The sequence below is a fragment of the Lynx rufus genome, unplaced genomic scaffold, assembly GCF_022079265.1.
Source record: "Lynx rufus isolate CCGP_SWC_20201006 ecotype Redwood Valley unplaced genomic scaffold, mLynRuf1.p SCAF_4, whole genome shotgun sequence".
Classification (NCBI taxonomy): domain Eukaryota; kingdom Metazoa; phylum Chordata; class Mammalia; order Carnivora; family Felidae; genus Lynx; species Lynx rufus.
In genome coordinates this window covers 76,790,223-76,818,146 of record NW_025814856.1, presented here as the reverse complement: position 1 = coordinate 76,818,146, position 27,924 = coordinate 76,790,223, and the positions used below count along the sequence as shown (strand labels likewise).

Here is a 27,924-nt window from a genome sequence, read left to right as displayed (position 1 = left end):
CGAACGCGGCGGACGGTTGCGCGGCGCCCGGACCGCTCAGCGCCCCCTGCGGCTCGCGCCGGCCCTCGGTCGCGGGGGGGCGGCGAGCGCGGCGGACGGCGATGCTGGGGCGCGCTCCGCTCCGCGTGGCCCGCGGGGCCCTGGGCGCCTGGCTGCGGGGCGGCCTCTGGATCTGGGCGCTGGGTGGCCTCTGCGCGCTGGGGGCGGGGGCCGGGGGCGCCCCGGGGACCCCGGGGACCCCGCGCCCGTGCCAGGCGCCGCAGCAGTGGGAGGGCCGCCAGGTTCTGTACCGGCAGAGCACCGGGCGCAACAGCCGCGCCCTCCTCTCCTACGACGGGCTCAACCAGCGCGTGCGGGTGCTGGACGAGCGCAAGGCGCTGATCCCCTGCAAGAGGTACGGGGGACGCGGGACGGGCGGCGGGGGCGAGGTCGGGGGGGCCGCGTCGGGCCGCTAGATTTCCAGCCGCTGGCGGCGCCTCCCTCTTACCGAGGAGAAACTTCGCGGGGAGGGTGGCCGGGGCCAGCCCGCTCGGGGGGCTGGGAGGAGGGCTGGCCCCACTGCGCTCTGAGATCCCTAGCGGGGCGGTGGTGGGTGAGCAAGGAGGCAGGGGCGGGATCGCATCCCGGCGTCCCGGGGCCCAGGTTCGCCCCGGTCCGCACGCTGCTGAGTCAGGCTCTCCGAGCCCCCTTCAGCCTAGGGCGTGTCACCTGCACTATCTCCTCTCTTCCAGGAGCCATCTGCGAAGGAGGCGCGCAGGATGTGTATATTTTAAGAATTCTTGTTCCATTTTAAAAGCATAGGGCAGCACTGCAAAAGGTGTGGGGAATCAAAGTATCATCACCCCGTTACAACAATTGACATTTTGGTCAACTTCGTTAAATTTTTCTAAAGCAAGTTTCACACACTGTGATTAGAAACCATGAGCTTTCTTTATATAAGCTCACTTACGGGTTCTTATTTGCCATTTTATTGGCTGCCCCCCCCCCCCCCCCCGCCGAGCTATTTTTACTAGCTGCACAATATTCCACGGAGGAGCGATGCCATTTTTTTTTTCAAGGCCATTGGTCCCATGATTCACCTTTCCACGTCTGCTGCGACAATGGACGTCCTCTTCCTGAGACCTCCTGTTGCTCCTGCCCCCTTTAAGACCTGATTTCTATTTTGGGATCACCACCTGTCAACTCCACAGCTTTCCTGTGGAAATTCGTGTGTGTGTGTGTGTGGGGGGGGGTTATGCGGGCCCCCCTGTGTGGCATTTGCATGATCAGGAGGTAGCATGTGACCTCCATGGTTTAAGGGCCCAGAGCAGTAAGATCTGGGGCAAATCTTGAAGGAAGTACCGAGGGAACAGAACCTTTCAGAGCAGTATATTCGAGAATGGGAGCTAATGCATCTGGAAAGGTAAAACATGAGTCCTGAGGAGATCTGGAGCAGCTGAGTCACCATGGGGGCCTGGGAATATCTCTGAGGTCTTTAAAGAACATTCTGGTTCCGTCTCAAAGGACATAGTAGCAACAACCAATGTTTGAGCGTTTATTATATACCTGGCACAGTGCTGAGCGTTTATTATATACCTTACAACAGTTTACCGGTGGAAGCTTTATGGATCTCTGTGTTATAGACAGAGAATCTGAGGTCTAGGGAGATTCAACATGTTTCTTTCAAGACCCAACAGCTGGGACTCGAGGAAGCTGGGTGGTTTCTGATACCTGTGCTATATTACCAGGCTCTCATTCATTCATCGTGCATTTTTTTCATGACAAGCACTTTGTTCAAACAGCGCGGGTCCTGGGCCTCAGGGAGGTCACAGTCCGGGGTTGGAGTCACACGAGGAAAATTTCCACTCGGTGAGATGAAGGATATATAGATGGGCAGCTAACCCAGGCTCCCTGTGGGAGCTAAAGCATGAGTGAGTCTCAAAGCCAGTGCCAGTGACCGGAGAAGGGAAGACTGCCGGGGGCGGGGGGGGGGGGGTAGGGTGGGGTGGGGTGGGGTTGCGGGTATATTCCGGGACATTCTGGAGCACACAGGGCTGGATGCGTTCCAAGAACTGCAGACGGATCACTGTTAGTACTGCAGACAGAGGATGTGGAGAGGTTGGGACCCACTGAAGGATTTTCGAACAGTGGAATGTCATAATTGCGTTACGGACTAGTCACTGGGCATATGGTTTCGAATAAAGGAGAGCAAGAGTGGAGGCAAACACGTGATCTAGGAGACTCTGGTCGAGGTCCAGGTGGAAAATGGGTAGCGGCCATGGAGGCAGTGAGAAGCAGACTCGTTAGGAAAGTATGGAAGGGGTTTACCCACAGAGGAGGTGAGGAGAGAGGAGAGTCAAGGAGAGGCGGCCATTTTTGGCTTCTGATGGCATGCAAGAGATACCTGCGCGGTTCACTGAGATAGGGTTGGCTTTGTGCGCTTCTGATCCAGGAGAAATCACTAACCTTTAGCGCCCTGATGGGCAGGCTGGCACAGTAGTGGTGTATTGATGAACAAGGTTGTGTTGCAGCCGGACTGGAATGGCCCAGAGCACACTGCTGAAGCAGAGTAGTGTGACCAGGAGAAGGGTAAGGGTCCATTCCCCCAGAGGTAGTATTTTCACCATGTAAGAGGTTAAGCTTCAGAGTTGGATAAAGCTGGGTGGGGTGCAAGCGTCCTGAGGTGGGTCTTTGGGGGAAATTGCTAAAGCGTTGTGAGCCTCAGTTTCTTCATTTACCAAATGGCAATATCAGTGGTGTCTAATTTACTGGAGTGTCCTGGCGTTTCAACCAGTTCAAGTACGTAAAGCACACGGCACAGTGTATGACACATACCAGGTGCTCAGTACGTGGCTGCAGCTGTACGTGGCCCGCCTGGTCAATTGACCCTGGCCCAGAGACTCGCTGCCAGCCCGTGGGCTCAGAAACTTGATCAAGGGCCCTTCCTTTGGGAGCTGACTCACAGGAAGCAGGCTTAACAGCTAAAACGTATATTTGAGTGAGTGCTATGGCTGGCATGGGGGCCAGAATGCTCAGATCCACAAGACGAGGTCATTCTCTCCCTGTAGGCAAGCCAAATTATAATCAGGAGGTTGTGAGCAAAAAGTGGGAGCCAAGTCACTGAATCTAATGATTGCTTGCTCCAGGCCAGGCTGTATGTGCAATGTTGAGCTTTCCATCCTGAAGGAGACAGGCCAGCCCAGGGTAATGGGGCTGAGATTAAGTGATGCGTTCATTTCCACCAGACAGATGTCTTGTCACTGGTTCTCTGCTACCCCAGCCCTGCTGGTCCAGACTCCCTCCACTCCGCATGGAGTCTTGGTGAGTACTGCTCAGGCTGTCTTAGCAACCTTTCTTCATCTTTGACTCCATGATCGATTACTATAGCCTTTATGTGTGTGTGTTATGTCTTTAGTGGGGTTGCAGCCAAATCTTGCTGGCCTAGAGGTTTTTGTCCCCATGCGGTGATTTCTTATTTCTCTGTCCTGACCTATCAATTGTTGATTTCACAGTTTAGTCTTTAGAAGGCAATTTTATTCCCCATCTTCCCAGTTTCCTGGCGAGGTTCCGTCTCACAGTCCCATCTCTGGCCTTAAGTCAGATGTAGAAAAGAATGTTTAAGTGCGTAAATGCATTTTTAAGCTCTTTAAATGTAGATTTGCTGGAATAAACTCAGAAACTTTTTCAGGTATTAGCAGTCCGGCCAAGAAACCAGATGTTATTTGAAGAAAATATGGATGGGTTGTCTCTTCATATTTATTAGTAAGCTGAGAAGTAAGTTTTAGAATTGGATCAACTTCTTAAGATTTTTATTTTGCATCCAGATAGTTATGGAAAATCCCACTGATAGTTACTGTGGAATGACTAGGATTTTCCAGGCTCTCTTTTCCCTGAGATGATGGAAAAGATTAAACAACTTTATAAGCTTCAGATAAGACAGCCTCAGCAGAGAATGGGAAATATTAGTAATTGATACTATTTTGTTTTCTGCTTCCAACAATCCTTCCTGACTCCTTGGCTAAAGTCACAAGTATTACATCTGGAAGACCCAGGAAAAGAAAGAAGATTTTTTTCATATTTCAGCGAATGTGTTGAATTTTGTGGAAGAAGCAGTGTGGGATACTGAATGAATTTTGTTGGGCCACCAGTAGCTTACCGCGCCCACTTACAAAATGGTGGCTTGGCAGTTGGAATTAATGGTGCTACTGATACAGAGTGAGCAGAGAGGGGTTAAGAGAATATGCCTGGGTGTGGTAGGGATCATATCATATCTTAGAAGACTATTTGACTACCAGTCCTACAGGTTCAGGGATTTTGGCGGGGTGGGGGGACGGGTAAAAGATGAAAAGAAAATAGATTCTCATTCAAATTCTGATCAGTTCATGCCAGTCTCAGTTTTCCCTGAGAATTCTATTCTTGGAGAGCAGAATATCATTTCTGTTTTGTATTTTTAGAGAAAGCCACATAGTGTTGTGTAGAGAGCACGGACATGCAGTGAGAAAGTCATGGGTTGCCAGACATGGCCTCTAGCCCTGGCTTCACCACTTGCAATGCGATCCCTTACTTCTCAGGATATCAGCTTTTCATCTTTGAATTTAATTTTAATGATCTATAATGTTTATACTAAATACTCTTAGGCCTTCGTCCTTGGAGATTAAATGATACTAATCATTTAATGATTTAATGATACTAATCGTGCTTTTATTACATCAGGCTGATTCCTGTTTCTACCATGATACAATGAACTTGACATGGATTCTAATTTTTTTCTCAGCTTGTCCCTTTGTGTAGATAAAACCAAAATGCTTTTTCTTTCTTCTCTTTTTCACCTATACCTGTGTTCAATGGGTAGAGGAAAGAGGGGCCACCCTTAAATGCTTTGGTTGCAAACTCAGAAGGCTCTCCTCTGCGTGGGAGCCCCGAGTACACCAGGGCATGAATAGCACTGCTTCCAGAGTGTTCCTCCACGTATCTGCTTTGAAAGATTAATTCCAAAGGCTGTTATCACACCAGGTAACTCCAACGATCATTGTGTTTCAACAACAGGATAAGGGTTTTTTTTTTCCCTCCAAATATCGAATTTTATTTTATTTTGCAACCATCCCGCTCTTACAGAAAGGTCACAGTGATAGTACACAGCCAGTTTTTCCCCCTGAATCATTTGAGAGTGAGTGGCCCACTTGATATCCCCACGACCCCCAGATACTTCAGCATGATTTCCTGCAAACAAGGATATTCTCCCACGTGACTGCAACGCAGCCCTAAGAATCAGGAAATTAACACGGATTCATTTCTACCATCTGAAATGCAGTTGTTCTTTTATGTTGTGTATCGCAAAAAGGACCCAGTTTCTATTCAAGCGTTGCATTTAGGTGTCCCGTCTGGAACAGTTCCTCGGTCTTTCTTGCACTTTGACGACAAACCAGTTGTTTGGTAGAATGTTCCTCACATTTGGGTTTTTGGTTGAAAGTTTCTTTACGTTGATATTCTAGTTATTCACCCGCGGCAGGAGTATCACAGAGGTAGTACTCTGTTCTTGCTGTACCCTGTGATCACTTGGTTCTCTTTGATCGCTTGTCACTTGGTTAACTGATGGCTGCAAAGTTTCTTCAGTGTCAAGCAACACCTTTTCACTTTGTAATGAATAAGTATTTTGTAGGGAGATATTTTAAAACCATGTACATACACATCCCATTTTTCATGACACCGAATTTATTCACTTACGTATATCACCACACCCTCAAGGATTCTCACTGTAATGCATTTGCTCTCATTGTTTGGTTTGATGTTCACATTGTCCCAGATCTGGCCAGTGGGCACCGCTCTAAGTTGCCTTTTATGTTCTTTTAACAAGCACCTCTCATTCTTTGAGCACTTTTTTTGCTTTTTTGCTTTTTTTTTTTTTTTTTTTTTTGCCACCATAAGACATCCCCAAACCATCTGTACTCTCTCTGCTAGAATCTTGGAATAAGCCAAGATTTGAGCCATTTCTCAAGAAGCTCTGGTTACTTTTACTGGAGGATAATATTTGGGTGCCAAGATTTCTGCTTTCATTATGCTCATGGCTATTAGGTGGCTGTGCTCCCAGACCCCTCTCAGTGGACAAAGGAAGGGGATGTAGATTTGAACACACACACATGCACACACACACACAGTCACTCACTCATACACATACACATAGATTTACATGTACATACGTTGCTAAGCTTCCGGTTCTGATCCTTATATGTATTTGCCTAGAACCTTCAGTTCCACCCCGCTATCACATGGTTTGTTTTCATAGGCCCCTTGTCAGAGAAAACTGGCTCCCATTATTCAGTTGGAGTAGGTCACTGATGGTGCATTGCTGTGATGTCCCTTCCCGACATGGGTGCCCTCCTCACCGCACTGGACTCTGCACCCTAGGCCGGGCCATGCAGATGGCTCTCTTGCTTGGCCCTCCCTTGTGACTTTAGACGACATTGTTGAACGAGGGGAAGGCAAAGATCAGTTTATGTTTTTTTATATGTTTGCCTTCTTTTGGATTTCTCAGGGTGGTATGGTTGTAAATCCTCAGAATGCTTCTGTGTGGCTGGGGGAGGTAAATTCGTATGAAGGGCTCTGTGGATTTATTTCATCACCAACCTTGTTTTGCATAGATGAGGCCTTTCAGAATTTCAGAATGACTCTTTTTTGCCTTTATTCCCTCCTCTTGCTCTCTGCTGAGATCAAGAGCCAGCATTTTCTTTTATTATTAGCTCAGGAAGTCTGACTGCTTGTGGCCTTTTGATCCTCGAAAATAAACCATGCTGATTTGCAAAAGTGAGTTTTTCTTCAAGGAAGAGATGTTCTTGGAAGCCTGTAAAGTTTGCTTTGAGTCTTAATTCAGTGGGTGTGTTGACCCTGGATTTCAGAGAGTTGATGCTGGGAGGCAAAGGAGAAGCAGGCAGTGAGGAGCATTTAGTGCCAAGGAAGACAAGCCCCACACAGTAACAGGGCTGGTGGGGTGCAAGACCAACTTATAACTAGAAGCCGGAGGTGGTCCCCCAACTTTTGTGAAAGCGTCTTTACTTCTCTCCGTCAACCTTGAGCTGTTTCTTCCTGATTCTGCCCTCGAAGATGGCGGTCGGGGGCACAGTGCCCGAAGATCTGAAAATATTCTACCAATTAGTGGTTTGTTTTTCCTGGAATGAATGGGATTGTCTTCTATTTCCCCAATTCCAGTAAAAATCTTCTAGTTTCCCCTTTATAATTTCTTTTATTTTACCCATCTTTAAAGAAAAAATTCCTCTCTTTATCCCACCAGCTGAAACACCATGCTCCATGCTTAGCAAATCTCACGCTAAGTCCAATTTTTGCACCCTCTCCCCGCTGCTCCCTTGAACCCCCTCTGACCAAACTTAGAGCATCACACCTCTGCTGAGATTGCTCTGCTCAAGTGCAACACGTTACTAATCGAATGATCTTTTATCAGTCCTCCTTTTACGGTGCTCATTTCCTCCATTTTGATATCTTTCTTCACAGGGCCTTCAGGACCCCACGTTCTGCCGGTGTCCTTTCTTCTACGTCATTTCCTTTTCTTCTCAGTTCCCTTTGCTCTTCCTCCCCTTCTTGCAGACCATTGATGGTAGAATGTCCCAGGGCACAGGCTTTCCATCCCTTTACTTTTTTTCTTTTTCTTAAACAATTTTTTAAATGTTTTATTTTTGAGAGACAGGGAGAGACAGAGCATCAGTGGGGGAGGGGCAGAGAGAGAGAGGGGGGAGACACAGCATCCGAAGCAGCTCCAGGCTCCGAGCTGTCAGCACAGAGCCCGACGCGGGGCTCAAACCCACAAACCGTGAGATAATGACGTGAGCTGAAGTCAGACGCTTAACCGACTGAGCCACCCAGGTGCCCCTCCTTCCCTTTACTTATCCGTCTACACCCCTCTGTTGGTGCCCTCAGCTAGGTCATGGCTTCAGATGGCATCTCTGCACGGAGGACTCCCACACGTGTGTCTCCAGCCTTGAGTTCCCCCGTGAGTCCTGTGTCCTCTCCCCTGAACCTTTATATCCAAATCCTGAGTTGACCTCTTCCTTTGGATCTCTCACCATCATCTCAGACTCAGCATACTCCACACCGATGCCTTCCCTGAAAACAAACAAACAAGCAAATCAGAAATCATTCTTCTTGGGGCGCCTGGGTGGCGCAGTCGGTTAAGCGTCCGACTTCGGCCAGGTCACGATCTCACCGTCCGTGAGTTCGAGCCCCGCGTCGGGCTCTGGGCTGATGGCTCAGAGCCTGGAGCCTGTTTCCGATTCTGTGTCTCCCTCTCTCTCTGCCCCTCGCCCTTTCATGCTCTGTCTCTCTCTGTCCCAAAAATAAATAAAAGTTGAAAAAAAAAATTAAAAAAAAAAATCATTCTTCTTGCAGGTTTCTAAAGTGCAGCTAACTGCAACTCCATTTGCTCAGGACCAGCTCTTAGGGCCATCTCTGATTTCTTCTTCTCCCACATGCCACAAGTAATCCATAAAGCAAATCCTATTGACTCTAATTTTGATAGAGACTCACCATCTGACCACATGTTCGCTACCATCCTGAGGGTCAAACCCTCATCATTCTTGCCTGGGCTTTTGGCACTAGGCTCCTAATGGGTCCACCTACTTCGACCTTTGCCCCCTTTCTGTTCTCAGCACACCAGCTTTGAATGATGATTCTGCTAAAAATATTGTATCATATCGCTTGTCTGATCAAAACCCTCCAATGCCTTTCTGTGTCTGAGGGTAAATGTCCTTACATGGGCCTGGCCGCCCTAAGGGGTCTGCTCCCCACCCCCTCCATCCCTTGTCCCTGACCTTGTCCTACAGCCTCCCCTGGTTGCCAGCTCGCTCCCCCGCTCCTGGCACTTGTGTTGTTGTTTCCTGTGCACAGAAGGCCTTTTCCCTAAAAAGCTGCATGGCCCCTTCCCAAATTCGACGGTCTCTCCTGCCAACATTCTCCTACACTCCGCGTCACTGCCTCACATGCTCAAGATGCTTACCGCTATCTGACTTACTATTTAATGTTTTTTCAACCTGTTTTCTCATCTCCTCTGCCTCCCCTTGCCCCAAACAAGGCTCCATTGTTAGGACTTTTGCTTGGGTTGTTGCTGTATCTCTAGCACCACAGAATCAGATTTTGGGGGGAATACTTGAATGAGGGGATGACTAACAACGGTGACATACATATCTATTGTAGAAGGATAAGCAAAGAGGAAAAAAGTTACCCATAACTGCTCAACCAGTAAGACTACATCTTCCGAATAGCCTAGGAGATTTTTAGATGCCCAGCACGCATACCATAGCACATACTGTTTCACAACAGGCTTATTTTCACTGAACAACACACTGGGCAAGCTCATCCATACAGACTAGTCCCCTTCTCTCATCTTTGAACTGGCGTCTCCTCCTTCGGGTCTCAGCTCACCATCTCCTCAGAGGGACCTTCTGCGACGCCCCCCACCAGCCACTCTCCGTCACATCCTGTTCTGATTTCCTCGGGGCGTGATCCCTGTGTGACATCGTCTGGTCAGTTCATTTGGTGTTTATTGTCCATCTCTCCACCGCCAGTGAGAGAACTTTATTGGTTTGGCCGATCACCCAAACCCCGGCACCTGGAAGTGCTTGGTATATCATAAGACTCAGTTAATGTGTGTTGAGCAAGTAAACACCGTTTTGATGGCTTTGGGACGACTAGCGTTATACGTGTTCATGGTGGAAAATCTAGACAACACAGAAGAGCAGAATAAAGAGAGTAAAGATTGCTTGTAGTCCCGCCATATAGACTTAAGAACCCTGATGCATGTGCTTCTGGATTTCTTTTCCTACTCCTGTGTATGAAATTAAGAGGGAAACATGGTCTGCATTTTTTTTATTTAACAAAATGCTGTGCATGTTTCTCATGCTGTAAGTACCCATCAACGGAACCATTTCTTTCTTTTCTTTTTTAATGTTTATTTATTTATTTGAGAGAGCAAGAGAGGGAGCGCAAGTGGGGGAGGGGGCAGAGAGAGAGAGAGAGGGAATCTCAAGCAAGCTCCATGCTCAGTGCATGATCCCACGACCCTGGGATCATGACCTGAGCCAAAATCAAGACTCGGATGCTCAACCAACTGAGCCACCCAGTCGCCCCAGCAGAACCATTTCTGATGACTGTGTGGTATTCTAGCTAATGGATAGAACACAGCTTCTTTAAGCTGTCCCTTATTATGGGATAGTTATGTATCTTTCCCCTCTATTGTGCACGTAGCATTATCAACTACAGGTGAGATGGAACTTAGGAGGGATGAACCACGAACCCATGACTTATGGTGAACCACCAGACTAGCTGGCGAGGCGTCCAGGTTCAGCCATGATGAATGCAAGGCCTTTTGAGTTTGCCTGAAAATACTTGCAGGGAGGACTATATAGACTACTACATGTATAACCTTGTATTTGTGTGCACTTCTACGTGTACCATTTTTTAACGCATTTTGGATACATTCCTAGGTAAGAAAATGATAGAAAAGGGATTTGCACATTTTTAAGTTGTGACGACTTTGCCCTTCAAGAAATTGTTCCACCTGGCAGATATTTCAGCTGGCAGAATATGAGTGGTCATGTTTCCCACACTCATGCCTGTAGGCAGCTATTTTTTTTAAGATTTTTAAAAATGTTTATTTATTTTTGACAGAGAGTGAGAGAGCAAGGGAGGTGCAGAGAGAGGGGGGGACAGAGAATCCAAAGCAGGCTCTGGGCTGGCAGCGGCGAGCCCGATGCAGGGCTCGAACTCATGAACAGTAAGATCATGACCTGAGCCCAAGTCAGACACTTAACCGACTGAGCCACCCAGGCGCCCCAGGAGCCTAATTAATTTTTTTAATGATTTCTAATATGATAAAGAAAAAACAAGGGCAAAATGACATGCCTGTGGTGCTGTCACAGCCCTAGTGACTCTCATTGTGTTGTGACTGTTTCTGAAATTTTACATGTAAGTCTCTTGCGGGCTGTTGGTTTAACTAAGACACTCCATCATGTTCAGTAAATATTTTTCTGACCTATTTTATAAAGAATTTATTCTAATTGGGATGGATATGAAACTTCACCAACCTGGTGGTTTGTACAAATAGATTGCTTTACGTTAAACCAACTTGGCTCTCCTAAAGTAAATTCTAATTTATCATTATGTATTAGTCTTTTAATAGTCTGCCTGATTTGACTCACTAATATTTAAGATGTGGTTTTAATCCACAGCCACAATTCAGCTTGTGTTTTAGTTTTTGATTTTCTTTCTGTATTTTAATGTAGAAAAAGCTTTGTAAAATGATAAAACAATTGGCAAGCTTTCTATATGTCTCTATTGCTGTATAGCCTTGAGGTTGGAAAACATTAATTCCTGAAACCATTAGGACCCAACTCCTTTTGGAGAAGTAACTCTTTGATCTCTTAAACATCAAAGATCTAAAATCTCACTAGACCTCTGTAAGAGTTTTTTTACCCGCCTCTGGTTATTTATTCATTTAATTGTATGCTTCATTCTGCATTCGTTTTGGTTATTTCTATTTTCCTAGAAAATCTTCCATTTCATCAAGATTACATTTATCACCCTAATACATTTGTATGTGATGTTCTCCGAACTCTGAAACAACTCCACCTTACCTATCAATATCCTTTTCTTCTTCCCAATATTCTGCATTTGTATTTTCTTCTCCCTCAGGATTACATGTTTAACAATCAACTTGTGGATTTATGGAATGGTTTCATGGTGTATTAATTATCGTATTCTACATCATGTATCTCTTTTGTCCAGAACAATTCTTGACACCAAATGGCAGTGCCCACCCATATTTTGAAAAGGTCTGTAAGCAGGCTTGAGGTGGATCCCACCTAGGAGAGCATACCAGGACCTCCAGAAATGGATCCTCCCGGTTCCTTTCATCCATGAGCTAGTCCCCAGCTCTTCCCTCATCAAACACTATCTTCAGTGTTTCTCTTGCTCCACAGTCCCAGTTTTGGAGAATTTTCCCTCATATGGGCATTGAGAGTTTCCCAAGCGCTGATGGCTTCCTTCAGAAGCAGTGCCTCTTTGAAGGGAGGGGCCGTGCGAGGAATCTGACCCCCAGCAGGGTGCCCCCCTGGCCCTCAGACCCTCCAAACAATGGAGAAGCTTTTGGACAGAGGGCTTCTAAATAGGAGGCAGCTGTCGCTGGACAAAAAGGCTGTGCTGCCCCATTCACGGAAGGCTGCTTTTGTTGTGGCTGATGCTAGATCTACTGGGAAAGTTCCAGAGTGTGAGCTCTGCCAATGAGTGAGAACCGTCAGTTTGCCCGAGAGGAGGCACCAAAGTAACCCCTCCAAGCTGCCACAGTGTCTTAGTTCAGGCTGCTGTAACGAATACCAGAGACCTGGTGGCTGATAAGCAACAGAAGTTCATTGTTTACAGTTCTGGAAGGTGGATGTCTGAGATCAGGGTGCCAGCATGGTTGGGTAAGGCCCTCTTCTGGTCGTAGACCTTCCGTTGTATCTTCACATGGTGGAGGGTGCCAGCTAGCTCTCTGGGGCCTCTTGTATAAGAGCACTAATCCCATCCATGAAGCCTCTACCCTCAAGACCTAATCACCTCCCAGAGACCTCAGTCCTCCTGCCATCACCTTGGGCATTAGGTTTTCAATATCAGTTTGGTAGGGTTAGGGGAGGAACTCAAACACTCAGATCATAGAACCCGGAGAACCTGCTGTTCTGGAGCATCTCAGAAGTTGCCAAGGAAGATGCTGTCAGATGGGAAGATGGTGGAGGTACAGGGCCAAGGGCACATCAATTTCTTGGGCTGGCATAGCATCATCAGCTACAGGTGAGATGTAACTTAGGAGGAATGTATGAGGCACCCTGAACTACCACGCTAGTTGGCGTGGCATCCAGGTTCACCCCTGATGAATGCCAGGCCTCCTGAGTTGGCTTGAAAATACTTGCAGGGAGGACTGTGGTAAGCGAGACCATCTGCATTGACTCCAAAGCTTCTAAAACAGTCCTCCCACCCCCACCACCTCACCGAGTCCCTTACTGAGATACATTTTATATTCCCAGGAATTATAAATCCTTCTTCCCAGAATGTCTCACCAAGGAGCTGATTATCCAATCAAGTTGTGAAAGGCAGATGTTCCTCTGAGGAAGATGCCAAAGAAACCATGGAGTTCTCTGAGTTGGAACAGGGCAGTGGACCAGTAGACAGTTTTACCAGCTCACCCTCTGGGGAGGAGAGGTGCTGGGGAGAGAATCTGCTCCAGATTTAATATCCACTGAAATGCCATGTTGAGCGCCGTGTTCTGATGTGGCTTATGTGTTTCTTCTGCATGTGGGAGTCCTCTCTCTCTGAATTGAGCCTTCTACTCATCCCCTTTGTCATACACTGTATTTTGGATCATGATCCCCCCTCACCCCCCTCCGCCCCCACCGCCCCACCCAGCGCCATGTATTGTCTGGCTTGCCCTGAGGACCCCCAAGGAGCCACCCTCTTGATGTCTCAGTTCCCCTAAGGAGTTAGAGGGTGAAACTTGGGAATCCACTTTTCTGTCACCAGAACACAATTTCTTTTGTAAAGGACGTGTGTTTACTTAGGTCCCACTCACTATGTCGAAAAGAATTTAAAGTGTTTGGATGGTTTCTAGTGTTTCCTTCTTTCACTAGGCTGAGTCAAGCCTCTATAACGTCAACTTCTTCACTTGTTAAGCACAGAGGACTTTTTATTTTGTGAGTGTTTGTACAAACTTCTAAGTAGCTTTGCCACAAAAGAAACGTAGATTATTTTATTCCTTTTATTATTCGCTGCAATTTCTTTTATGCTAATATTCTTATCTACCTGAATCCTTTATTTTGATTCATGTTTATGTCAGCTAGAAAATGTATTCAATTAATTTTCCTCTGCAAGGGTACTGGTGCCATGGTATACTTCCAGAAAGTTTGAATGTCTGAGAACATCTACTTATTGCTATTTTGCATAATGGTAACTTTGGGGTGTATACAATTCATTGGATAATAGGGGCATCTGGGTGGCCTAGTCACTTAAGCACCTGACTCTTGGTTTTGGCTCAGGTCATGATCTCACAGTCTCCTGAGTTCGAGCCCCGTGTCAGGCTCTGTGCTGGCAGTGCAGAGCCTGCTTGGGATTCCCTCTCTCCCTCTCTCTCTCTCCCTCTGTCTCTATCACTCCCCTACTCATGCTGTCTCTGTCTCTCTCAAAATAAATAAGCAGTTCATTGGGTAATAATGGTATTTTTTTGTTTAAAATTTGCTGTGGCATTTAGAGCTCTAGAAGAGAAGTCTGATACCAAACTGATTTTCGTTTAGTTTTAATAATTTTTTTTCTGCCCTAATTTTTGTTGGTTGTTTCTATTATTATCCTAGAACATCATTAACATCTCCAGGCTATGTCTAGCTCTAGAGGAAATTTCATCTGCTGTTTCTGGAGGCTTGATACTCTCCAAGCAAGAGGGAAGACATTCTCTTTGTTCCTTTAGAATATCTCTCTACTTACATGTATTGGTTCTCTTACGTCTGTTCCCCCCAAATTTCTTTTTTTTAATATTTATTTATTTCTAAGAAAGAGAAGGAGAGAGAGCAGGGGAGGGGCAGAGAGAGACAGAGTGACAGAGGATCTGAAGTAGGCTCCACACTGTCAGCACAGAGCCCGACGCGGGGCTCGAACTCACAAACCATGAGATTGTGACCTGAGCCCAAGTTGGATGCTTAACCAACCGAGCCGCCCAGGTGCCTCATGTTCCCCCAGATTTCTTAACTTTAAAAAAAAATTTTTTTTAAATGTTTCTTTATTTCTGAGATAGAGAGAGACAGAGCATGAGTGTGGGAGGGGCAGAGAGAGAGAGGGAGACACAGAATCCAAAGCAGGCTCCAGGCTCAGAGCTGTCAGCATAGAGCTTGACTCGGGGCTCGAACTCATAAACCGCGAGATCATGACCTGAGCCAAAGTCAGTTGCTCAACCGACTGAGCCACCCAGGCGCCCTGATTTCTTACCTTTCCATTAGCCTTTTCATCCCTTCCTATGTTTTTCCTAGAGTTCTGGAATCATACCTTTTAATGTGCTGTTCTGTTGTTTGTTTGTTTCCTATAGCCCAAGTATTCTGTATCATCTCTGCTACATTTTCTATTTTGATAATCATGTTTTTCATTAGAGAGCTATCTTTGTGGTCACATATTCTTTTTTTTTCTTAAATTCAGTATCATCCCAAATCCCAGTGAAGGTAAAAAATAAGATTTATATTTTAGAGTCATTAACGTTAGCTGGAAGAATGTCTGTGTTCATATTTACACACAGTGGCAACTGATAAGTTTCTACTGAAAAGCAGAGTGCTGACGGTATGAACCTGACTGTCCTTGTACCCTCCCAACCTTCTTAATACCTTCTGATGCGTAATTCCAGAAATCACTATGTACCATGGCAACATGGGTACCTTGGTGCTAATGAGGATCTTTCTTTTAATGTTGAAAAAAAAAAGACAACTGGAACTATTGTCTCATGATAATTTTTCATAATCTTCCATCAGCGGGAAGAATATATGCCTGTGCCAGTATTCCTCCTGAAATATTTTTGGGGGCAAAAAAAAAACCGCTTCAATTTCTTGAGCAGGCTTTTCCTCTTTTGAACTAGAATCCAAGCAGTGGAGGCCCGTCACCTTACAGCTTCTTAAATTGCACGCAAAATTATTCTTTGATTTTACTTTTCCTAGGGCTGCATTCTCAAGTAATTTAATATTCCTTTTGTTGTATGTGGTTGGTATCAGCCTACACAATGAGTTTGTGTCTAACACAACAATTTTGAAATAGCGTTTTTCTTTTATGTCTCATAATTACTGTAGGGTGTAACTCAATCCCGGTACACGCCAGAATGGCAAGTGGCCGAAGCTCCATTCTTCCGGCCTCGAGTCACAGAGCTGGCATGAATTGCTAATATATTATATTGCATATTAAACGAATCCAGAGTTGGTCCAATTTCTTCCATAAAAGCCAAAGTCCTTTTGAAATCACAATATAATATCTGTACACTCCCTTTTCTGTAATTTAAGATATCTTGGATGGCCAAGCAGTTATACGTGGATGGGAAGAATCACAGTGTTAGTGAATTAGGACGAATCTGATAGGAGATCAGACCTGGAGTCCAATCCCGGCACATTATTTACTACTTAGTTATTCTCTGAGCCTTGTATTTTCTCATCTGGTTAAAAAAAAAGAAAGAAAGGAAAAAGCTAATAACGTGTCAGCCAGATGAATTTGCCAGTCTGTAACCTCTGCCTCAGACTGTATTTTTTTCCCCTTGACTACTCTGATTCGAGACAGAAAAACAGTTGCCTCCTGGCTGTACGGGCAGTAGCTATTAAGGTTTCTCCACACCCAGGTCAGACTCTGGTATTGTGGGTCCTGGGATTAGCCAAATCCTTGGGCCCTGCTCATTCTGGAATGAAGGGCTCCCAGAGAGTTGTTAAAAAAAGCATCTGATAGATAAGAACTATAAAGCAGTGGATTTTACTTATTTCATCTAGGGTGCTTTCAGCTGCATGTGTCAGAAAATTGACTAATGGGGGTTTAAACTATGAGGATGGTTGTAGTTTACCTTAGAATTCTGGTGATACTTGTTCCTAGGTCCAACTCAACAGTATCATCAAGGCCCCTGGTTCTCCTCCATCCATTTACTCTAGAATGTTGGCTCAGAGTTGCAAGATGGCGCACTGACTTGTTGCCTGATGGCTTTAAGATGGCTATCTCCACTCCAAGCATTATAGCCTTATGTTCAAAGACAGGAAATGAAGGACATAGAGCGGGACAAGGAGTCTGCTTTTTTGGGAAAAGAGAACTCTCCAGGGCATTTCTTCACCCAACAGACTTCCTTTTATATCTCCAAGGCCAGAACCAACTGTACCCCCAGCTCCAAGGGAAACTAAGGAAGTGAGTAGATGAGTGTACTTCCTCAACCTCTATATTGAGAGGCAGGCAAGAGAGAAAGGGTCAGATGCCTGCAGGGCTGCTACAGAGGGGTCCGCTATCGCATTCAAGATTGGTCTCCCCTTCATCCTTCACCCCACCTGGATGAACTAGACCTTCTTTGTTACACAGCCGATCTGGTCTTACGTACACAAGTCAAATGCGTAGTTTCCCTGTTAAACATTAACGGGTGATAGTAAACGTACCCACTGCCAGACTTTTCTACAAAGCTATAATCCCTTGCATTTATGTAACAATTTTATGTCTGCTGTCTCAAATCATCTTCATAAAAATACTTTGAGCTTCAAATTTTTGGTCTTTCTTTATATATGAGAAACAGGGAGATTAAAATTATGATTGCAGGTCACCAGTAGGAGATTGGGAACCTGGATTTCTTCACCTCAGCTTTTTCTACAGTGCAGTTCATGCTGTCTGTAAACCTTATCCTGAACTAGACAGAAAGATTTTCCCCTGCCTTAGTATAGTTGGGCAAACTTTTTAAAAAATGTTTATTTATTTATTTTGAGACAGAGAGAGAGAGCAGGGGAGGGGCAGAGAAAGAGAGGGAGAGAGAGAATCCTAAGCAGTCTCCATGCTGTCAGTGTGGGGCTCAGTCTCTCAAACCCGGAGATCAAGACCTGAGCCGAAACCAAGAGTTGGACGCTTAGCTGACTGAGCCACCCAGGTGCTCTTAGTTGGGTAAATTTTCAGTACTTTTTTTTTTTAATTAAAAAAATTTGTTTTAATGTTTATTTATTTTTGAGAGAGAGAGAGAGACAAAGAGCATGAGCAGGGGAGGGGCGGAGAGAGGGAGTCACAGAATCCGAAGTAGGTGCCCGATGCGGAGCTCGAACACACAGACGGCAAGATCATGACCTGAGCGGAAGTCAGATGCTTAACTGACTGAGTCACCCAGGCACCGCCCGCCAGTTCCTTTCTAATGAAAAAAAAAAAAATGAATGAAGCTCTACATCCAGTTAAAATTCCTTTTGGGAAACAATATCTTGTAAAATATAAAATGGGAATTTTATTTGATCCAACAATTCCAGTCTATAAACGTTTCATAGAGTTGTAAACAGAGAAAGCCCAAAGGGTTTACCTCCAATTTATATTCAGCTTTGTTAATATTAACAAACTGTGGAAATAATCTAAGTGATCACGAGTAGGAGATCACTAAAGCAAAACATGGTGTGTGTGTGTGTGTGTGTACAGAAACACACATGTGATGCATGTGCATATATACACAAACACATACACACATATAAACATATATACATATATACACAAGCATATACATATATACACATACATATACACACATATACATGCATATTTATACACGGGCACATATATATATATATATACACATACATATACACACATATACATGCATATGTATACACAGCATTCAAACACTAAGGGGACACATCAAAGTCACAAATACCAGCTGGAAGCAGCTCCCACTGAGGGAACTTGGGACAATTTGAGCATCAAATGGAATAATGACTTTGTCGTGCATTGAGTACATAAAAATCCTTGCGTCCTGGGTGGTGATTGATAGATAAATAGATAGATGTCATTTGTTATACCATTGGTACCAATCTACCAATCTCCAGCGACAATTGATTCAGGAAATGGTTTTACCTAAAACCATGAGGTGACAATTATTGGCTAATGGGCTGTTCCCCAGCTTCACCAAGTATTACTGATCAATTACTTGCTAACTGCGAAAGGAAGCACCTCTATGCTGAAGGCATCTGGAGTAAGGACAGGACTTGGTGATGAGAGTTGGTAGCATTGATAGTGGCATGGGACATCGCCTGTCTTCTGATGTGATGAACCAGCAGGTACACAGCCCACTCAATTTCTTTCCAAAAATCTTTAGCCAAAGCACATCAAGACTTTAGAATCCATGTCTAGTTTGGAGGAATGACAGGATATAGAGGAACAAGTTAAATTAGGAAACTGACAAAAATGTAGAATGGGGAATATGTGCAGATCTGGAATCTTCAGAGAGTCAAAGGCCACATTAAAAATAAAAAAGATAGTAGTGTTCCAGATTTTTAAGACAGTAGAAATGTAACAACCAAATATATTGCTTGAGACTTGACTGCATTCTGATTTTTTTTTATTTTTACTTTAAAAAAAATTTTTTTAACGTTTATTTATTTTTGAGACAGAGAGAGACAGAGCATGAACGGGGGAGGGGCAGAGAGAGAGGGAGACACAGAATCGGAAGCAGGCTCCAGGCTCTGAGCCATCAGCCCAGAGCCCGACACGGGGCTCGAACTCACGGACCGCGAGATCGTGACCTGAGTTGAAGTCGGACGCTTAACCGACTGCGCCACCCAGGCACCCCGACTGCATTCTGATTTTTAAAAAAGAGTTTAAAATACATTTTGGGGGGACAATTGAATATGGGCCAGATATTAGCTGGCATTAGGGAATGAATTTTATTTATTTATTTATTAAAAAAATTTTTTTAATGTTTATTTACTTTTGAGACAGAGAGAGACAGAGCGCGAGCGAGGGAGGGGCAGAGAGAGAGGGAGACACAGGATCCAAAACAGGCTTCAGGCTCTGTGCTGGCAGCACAGAACCCAATGTGGGGCTCGAACCCACGAACCGTGAGATCATGACTTGAGCCGAAGTTGGGTGCTCAACTGACTGAGCCACCCAGGCGCCCCTGGGAATGAATTTTAATTTCTTAGGTGTGATAGTAGTAGTGTGGCCAGAAAGCAGAAAGTCCTTGTTTTCGGCAAATATTTAGAAAAAGCAAATATAGCAAAATGTAACAATTATTGAATCTAAGTGGTAGACACAAAGGTGATCATTGTACTAGTCCTCCAATTCTTCTGCATTTAAAAAATATTTCAGGGTTGCCTGGGTGACTCAGTCGGTTGAGTATCCGACTTTGGATCAGGTCGTAATCTCATGATTCGTGAGTTCGAGCTTTGCGTTGGGTCTGCTGCTGTCAGTGCAGAGCCTGCTTCGGATCCTCTTTGCCTCCCCCCTGCGTTCCCTCTCTCTCTCTCTCTCTCTCTCAAGATAAACATTAAAATAAAAAAAATTGGGGCGCCTGGGTGGCGCAGTCGGTTAAGCGTCCGACTTCAACCAGGTCACGATCTCGCGGTCCGTGAGTTCGAGCCCCGCGTCGGGCTCTGGGCTGATGGCTCGGAGCCTGGAGCCTGTTTCCGATTCTGTGTCTCCCTCTCTCTCTGCCCCTCTCCCGTTCATGCTCTGTCTCTCTCTGTCCCAAAAATAAATAAACGTTGAAAAAAAAAATTAAGGTAAAGTGTAGGTTAGAGAACATTATATTCACCCATTAAAAAAGACATTAGATTCACTCATTTGTATAAAATGTGTCCAGTACACATTGAAAACTCCCTACGATATTTGCACAGCCATGTTCATAGCAGCGTCATTCACAATAGCCCAAAGATGGAAACAACCCAGGATCCATCCACAGATGAATGGATAAGCAAAATGTGCTATATGCATTCAATGGAATATCAGCCTTAAAAAGAGAAGGAAATTCTGACACGTGTTATAACATGGATGAAACTTGCAGACATTATCCTCAGTGAAATAAGCCAATCACAAAAGGACAGCTACTGAATGATTCCACTTGTAGGAAGTCTCTAGAGCAGTCAAGTTCATAGGGACAGAAGGTGGAAGAGTGGTTGCCAGGAGCTGGGCGGGGGAGAAATGGGGAGCTGTTTCATGGGCATAGAGTTTCAGTTTTGCAAAACGAAAAGAATTCTGGAGACTGGTTGCACAACAATATGAATGTACCTAACACTGTTGAACTATGCACTTAAAAATGCTTAAGATAGTAAATTTTATGTTCTATTTTACCACAATTTTAAGAAATTTAAGTGAAAATATCACTATATGTTTAGCCACAGAGGCAAAGAGTTGTTATTTCTGTAAGTTCGAGTTTCTGGGCAATTTTTACTTCATTTTCCATTTCTGTACTGTTTGGATTTTTTTTTTTTTTTTTTTTTACTTTGAATGTGAATCAGTTTTACAAAAACCAGACATCCATTTTCAGAAGATCTAAAACTTCTGCAGATTTTCAGTGTTTTGGAGAACATGTGGGTGGTAGAGGCTAATATTTAGGAAAATGGATTTTCAGGAAACAACAGAAATGGTCAATGTAGCCTGAGAATTTTGTCAGAAGCAACAAAAATCCTTGGTCCCACGAGGCAAGCGGCAGAATGGAGCCCTGCCTGGGCCCTGCGTCTGCATTGAGGCTGCTGTGAGAGCTCAGCCTGCTGACCCCTTGGCCGGGCCTGGATGGCCTGACCTCGCTCACAGCCCAGGCCTGGCAGGGCCCTCCCGGGAACTGTGCTTTGCTTGGGGTCTGGCCAGCAAGGAGGAGTTTGCAGGCTGTTGTTGACCCAGGCCTGGCCTGCCCGCCTTGTCCTCCAAGCCCTTTCCAGCACCTCACCTTGCTTGCACCCCGGGGGTGTCATTTGTGACTCCCATCCTTACAACTTCCTTTGCTTCAGAGCCAGGCTTTGATCTTGCTTCCCGGGATCGAGTTTCTGTTGAAGACAGTCAGTCCTTTGGGTCTCCGGAGGTAATAACCCGCACAGCATCCCAGGCAGATGATTCATTTCAACCCTGGCTGATCTCTGCATTTTGACCTAATGGCTCTATCGGGCTCCGGAGCCTGTATCCTATTTGCGACGGAGAACCTTACGTCTGAACTATGAATGTGTTCCCATAAACACCCAAGCCACAACAGCACTGTGAAAAGCTTCTTTTCCAAAACTTCCTATGGATCAGTACTCGCTTTTCTACCCATATGGGATTTGGAAAAACAAAAAAACAAAAAAACAGTTACACGGTTGTATTTGGTTCCCCGTTGAATTAATATTTTCTGTCTTACTTAAGGCACTGTCAACATAACCTCGGTATCAGATTATGGCCTCTTTTGAAAATACTAAATATTTTGAAAGCAGAAAAGTTACAGAGAACACTGTAACAAACACCTGTGTTCAGACCACCCAGAAGTAATAAAGGTTAACATTTTGTAACGATTCCTTCAAGTCTAGAGTTCTCATTTTGAAATTAAATTTTACCTCTGTGTGTGTATGGGCAGAGCTGGCCTCGGGACAATGGCGCGGCTGGCAGAATTCCTTTCCCGCTGCCCCTTCCCTTCCCCAGCTGGTGGCTGCCCAGGCAGGCGGCGGTGGCCAGGGGTCCGCCATGACACCGCATGACACACAACACAGCTGTCCCAGTGGCTGTTCTCCAGGGCTCTAGGTGGAAACCACGGAGTCCTCAACTATCTTAGAGATGAGTCCTGGTTATGAGTCACACAAAAAGTTCCAAGCAGAAGAAAGGAAAGTTTATTACAACAGAGGACACAGGAATGCATCCAGGGGGGACCATCTGTTGGAATCCCCGCTTCCTGGTGCCTCTCTCTGCTTCATTCTTCCCTCTTGCTCAATTCACATGTTGGAAACAGCCTCCCAGAGCTTCTGAGTTTACATATGACCTGTGCAGGCGCAATTCCACATGTTTGTGGATGAGGATCTGATGGTCTTGCCCTGGGCGGGACGTTCACCTCCGGTCCCGTAAGCTCCGTGGAGGGGGGCCCGCCCATGTATGGCCAGAATGGCTGCCAGGCTCCCACCTTCTGCGACCTGTGGGTTTGGGAGCTAAGGGTTGTTCTCAGGAAGGACCCCACACCTCTCCCGCCCATGGTGCGTATCTTCCAGGGGGCAGTCACTACGCTTTGAGAAGCACGCCATCGGGGTTTCAGCAAAAGTGACGAATGGCTGTTTAGGCTAATGCCTGGGACTTGGGAAGGCACAAGGGGTGGGTGCTGATGGTGAGGAGAAGAATAAAGAAGACAGTCACCTCTGAGGGCACACGGTGTTCTGTGGGGCCCGCTGTCAGGGAGGATCATAGAACAGGATCTCTGTACAGAGTCCCGTGTTTATGAATGGACAGTGCTCTAAAATTGATACGGATGTCTTTGTACTCCTTTTTTTTAAAAATAAATATTTATTTAGAGAGAGTATGTGCAACTTGGGGAGGGCAGAGAGAGAGAGAGAGAGAGAGAGAGAATCCCAGGTAGTTCATGCTCTGTGTGGAGCCTGACTCGGGGCTCAAACTCAGGAACCACGAGATCATGACCTGAGCAGAAATCAAGAGTCGGACGCTAAACAGACTGAGCCACTCAGGCACCCCGGGTGTCTGTGCTCCTTACACGAATGTTTAGACTGATGTGCCAGGGATTTTTCTGGGCATGAGAAGACAGTGACAGTCCAACCCCATCTCCTTCGAAGGGCTTTCAGTAGGGTGTGAACCCTGCATGTGTATTATAATGAGAGGTTGGCTCCACGTTTATGGGAGCACCGTCGCAGCAAATGAACACTTCCTTTTCTTTCTGTGATCACTCCCATTTTCTAAAAGTCTGCGCATGGGTTTGACCCTCATAAGCCATTTCAAGTGTTTCCTGGAACGAAGCAGGGTAAGTATATACCTAAATCTATAAAATGAGGTCATGTGTACATTTCCATACTGGCTCGGTAGAAAACGGAAGCATAACGCTAAAATAGTGATACTATTTTTTGACCACATAGACAGTGATCATTTATAATAGTTTTTCTAGAAAATGCTTTTTAAGCTCGGACTTGGGATGGCGAACATTCGCCCTGGAGGCAGACGGAGGCTGTGATGTGGAGTGAGCCTCACATACCACAGATAATATGTTGGTTGTCTTTTATTTGCCCATCGAAAGCACCCTCTGTAGGCTCTTCACTGTGTGAGTTCAAGGCCTGCAGTCTCACTCTGCTGGACCAGCAGTGGCCCGAGTCTCAGACTGACGATCAAACACATTTCGGAAGCCCCCCCCCACCCCGTCCCCCACCGTTGGCTTCACCCAGCACCAGGATTGCTTAGCTTTAAGATTGACGCAGGATTGGTGACAATGCCGTGTGCTGGGAGACAGGGCGCGTCTGCAGACTCCTGGCCCAGCCTGGGAACACCTCTGGCTCGCTCCACACATGGGGCGTGCACGTCGGCAGGAGAGACGAGGCCTAGAGCATGTGGACAAACTGTGTGGAAACCAGTCGTTCTGGGGTCCCCTCAACTTCTGCATGCTTGTCTCAGCCTCCTCCAGATGTGGGAGGAGGGCCCCATTTTCACACCGCTGTGCCTCACCCCGAAACCCATTACTCATGACTGACAGTTGAGACAGTGGGGCACAGGTGTGTGGTCTGACCTCAGCGGCTTCTCGATGCCCTACATAGGGCACCCCGGTAATGCCCAATTCAGTGCTGCAAGGAGAACTGAACCAAGCCAAGGGTCAAATCCTCCTGCGTCCCTGTGCTACAATGCCACAAACCAGCCATTAACCCAGGGCCCTGTCTTCCCCATGTTTGTAGCCTAAGCACAGAGTCTGGCATATAATAGGTGCTCAGTTATTCAATATTCAGTTTTGAACTCTTAGTTTTAATTATTTTGTATTTAGGTTATCAAAGTGTCTAGTGCTCATAAATAAATAAATAAATAAGTGCCTAGCAAGCCAAACTGTTTTTTTCTGCTTGTTCTATTCCAAGAGTAATTCATATTGCAGGCCTTTGGACGGTGTGCTGACAAAAGGCATGACGACTGACAATAAAGTCCTGATATGGTCTCTCTGTATCTGTCTTTCAGATTATTTGAATATATTTTGCTCTATAAGGATGGAGTGATGTTTCAGATTGAACAAGCCACCAAGCAGTGCTCCAAGATCACCCTGACGGACCCCTGGGACCCTCTAGACATTCCTCAGAATGCCACCTTTGAGGACCAGTACTCCATAGGGGGACCCCAGGAACAGATCACTGTCCAGGAGTGGTCTGACAGAAAGTCAGCTAGATCATGTAAGGCTTCAAAAACTATCCAAGTGCTGCGTCCCAGAAAGTATGATGGGAAAAAAGGTTAAGTTCACTAAGGAAGGTAGTTAAGGAAATTGACAAGCTTAATCAAATTGTTTAATGTCCCCCCGCATGTGCTTTGAAGCCCCCTGTGTAATCTGCTAGTGGTTTAGCTCCAGGGTATACGCATCACATTTGAAACACCTCTGCCTTCCAGCACCACCTGTACCTTTCTGCCACCTTGGCTGTTACGGGCTTAGCCTTGGCTCTGACGTTTAATGACCCTGAGATCTATGACGCAGATGTCTGTCTAAGGTATACGTTCGCGTCCCCATATCACTTCCTGAGGTTACAGTGACCAGATCTTCTCCTGTCATTCTGAGTGTCTGCTCTTGCGTATAGACGGAAAGCTGTTCTCAGTGGTGTTTCCATATGCCCACCCCGAAGCTGTTTCGAATACACAGGCTTTATGGTGCCTGCGGGAAACAGTCGAAAACAGTGCAAAAACAGTTCCCTCCATCCCCGCCGCTGAGTTTAGCGTAGAATTAGCATATGACCTAGCGATTCCACTTCTGAGTGTATATCCGAAGGAACTGAAAGCAAGGACTCAAGAAGATATTTGTGCACCCATGTGTATAGCAGCATACTTAATGACAATGAATGAATGAATAATAATTCCTCCAGATGGTGGAAACCAACCCAAGTGTCCCCCAGCAGGTAAATGAATCCCCGAAACGTGGTGTAAACAGACAATGGAGTATTATTTAGCCTTAAAAAGGAAGGATATTCTGTCACACGCTACCACGTGGATGAACCTTGAGGACATTACGCTGAGTGAAATAAGCCAGTCAGCAAAGGAAAACTACCATATAATTCCACTTACATGAGATGCCAAGAATAGTCGCGTTCCCTGAGACAGAGAGTGGAACGGGGGTTGCCAGGGGCTGGGGGAGGGGAACGAGGAGTTAGTGTCAAAGGGCACAGAGTTTCAACTGGGGAAGATGAAAGAGTTCTGGAGATGGAGGTGGTGATGGCCTAGTGCCGTACTTAATGCCACTGAACTACTTAAAAATAGTTACAATGGTAAATTTTATGTATATTTTCCCACGAGAGAAAAAGAAAGCAAACAACACAGGCATTTTGCCTTACCTTCTACATTAAAAAGTCACCCCCAGGGGGCGCCTGGGTGGCTCAGTCAGTTGAGCTTCCGACTTCGGCTCAGGTCTTGATCTCACAGTTTGTGAGTTCGAGCCCCGCGTCGGGCTCTGTGCTGACAGCTCAGGGCCTGGAGCCTGCTTCAGATTCTGTGTCTCCCTCTCTCTCTACTCCTCCCCTGCTCACACTTTGTCTCTCTTGCAAAAATAAAGATTAAAAAAAATTTTTTTAAGTCACCCTCTCTTTCTCTTACAGATGAAACCTGGATTGGCATTTATACAGCCAAGGATTGCTATCCCGTCCAGGAAACCTTCACCAAAAATTACAGTGTGATATTGTCCACGCGGTTTTTTGACATACAGCTGGGTATTAAAGACCCCTCGGTGTTTACCCCACCGAGCACCTGCCAGATGGCCCAGCCGGAAAGGATGGGTGAGGATTGCTCCTGGTAAGCCCGTGAGCACTAAAGTGGTGGCCTCCGACGTCATCCCCACCTCGAGAGGGATTTGAGGCTTTTGAGAAACGAGAACCTTCACTGGAGATAAATGTCATCATTGTAGGAAGATGCACATCGATAGGGGGTTCTTTGTATATATGATTTTTTTGACGATTCAAGCTTTGTTTACAGAAGGGAGTGGACTGGAGAATGTGTGGTGACAGGAATGGGAAGAGAGGGCAACCCTGGGGTTTCAGACAGGTGCACAGCCTGTGCGGGCGCTGTGTGCTTCTGCGTGTGCAGGTGCATTTAAGTGTGCTCTCTGCCTGTTCAGGTGTATCCAAGCACACTGGCGTGCACGGGCGGGGGTCCGCGGGAGCACTTTGCCTTGGCAGGGAGGAGTGTTTCACTACTGACTTGACTGAGGACTGCTGGACTGCTGCCACGTGGTGGTAATAAAATGCAGGACGATTTTGGTCAGCTTCACTATAAATTTTTATGTGCTCTACAGATAACAGCTCCTTTATTGCCCACACCGGGGTGGTGACTGCTCCCCCAGCCCCGCCTCCTGCTCCCATGGCCACTGACAAAGTGATTCCTTAAAATCCCTTCCAGACGTAAGGGCTTTATGGCATGACCCCACTGATGGAAATTTGGGGAGGAAATGAGAGGCCGTAATGCAAAGTAATGATTCCTCCAAGAGACACTGTAAACAAGAGGGTTTGAAAATCTTAACGTCTGTACCTGGGTAAGCATGAGCCACGTATGCTTCCTTTTTTTCTATGCAAGAGTATTGATATGTATGTGCCGAATCACCACATATTTGTCAGGGGACCTAGAAAGATGGATAGTATTCTCCAAATAGCATCGAATTGGAAGTCAGGAGACTGCTGTCTTCAAAATCCAGGAGTGGAGTTCCTTTGTACTTGAACTCCTTGGGTTAACGAAATGCACTGTGCTTTCCCTCACCCGGGCCTTCCCGGGGCACTGTTTCACAACCTCTTTGTCTATACGAGCTCCTTGTATCCCTGCCAGCTCAGCTCGCACTTGACCTTCAGAGAGCTGCTCCTGAGCCTGGATCGGGTGCCCCCGATAGCTTGAGCACGCTGTTCTCACAACACTGCCTCGGCTGTGTGTTAATTTCCTGCTTACTGGACACTATTGCCCACTAGCCTGGCTACGAGCTCCTTGAGTACGGGTACCACGTGGTGTTAGCTTTTTTATGCCCAGCACCGAGTAAGTGCCTGGCACATGGTCAGTGCCCTAAACATTTGTAGAGTGGACGATGCCAGCCTGTCTGGTCCTTAGTTTCCTCATCTGTTCAAGGGTTGGGTTGGGTTTGCTGACCTCTGGGGAGAGTCTCAGTAATAAAATGTATTATTCTAGATTCTTCTGCTATCGTGTTTCATCTGGCTATCATCTGTTAGTAGGAGAAACGTGTGACATCTATAACATACTGAAACCAATCTGTACTACAGTTTATTTCAATAAACAGATTTAATCGCA

The 27,924-nt window shown here is 45.9% G+C and overlaps 1 protein-coding gene across 1 annotated transcript; it reads left to right on the top strand.

Annotated features, from left to right (window-relative positions):
- The first annotated feature begins 101 nt into the window (after positions 1-101).
- Positions 102-27,924, top strand: EPDR1 (ependymin related 1). Its single transcript, XM_047097127.1, has 3 exons — positions 102-394; positions 24,625-24,833; positions 26,238-27,924. The coding sequence occupies exons 1-3, from the start codon at positions 102-104 to the stop codon at positions 26,432-26,434; spliced, it is 699 nt and encodes a 232-aa protein (XP_046953083.1). The 3' UTR covers positions 26,435-27,924.

Coding starts and splice junctions, on each gene's coding strand:
- EPDR1 (XM_047097127.1), top strand. CDS start 102: ATGCTGGGGCGCGCTCCGCTCCGCGTGGCCCGCGGGGCCCTGGGCGCC. Junction 395..24,624: donor GCGCTGATCCCCTGCAAGAG/GTACGGGGGACG, acceptor TCTGTCTTTCAG/ATTATTTGAATATATTTTGC. Junction 24,834..26,237: donor CAGAAAGTCAGCTAGATCAT/GTAAGGCTTCAA, acceptor TTTCTCTTACAG/ATGAAACCTGGATTGGCATT.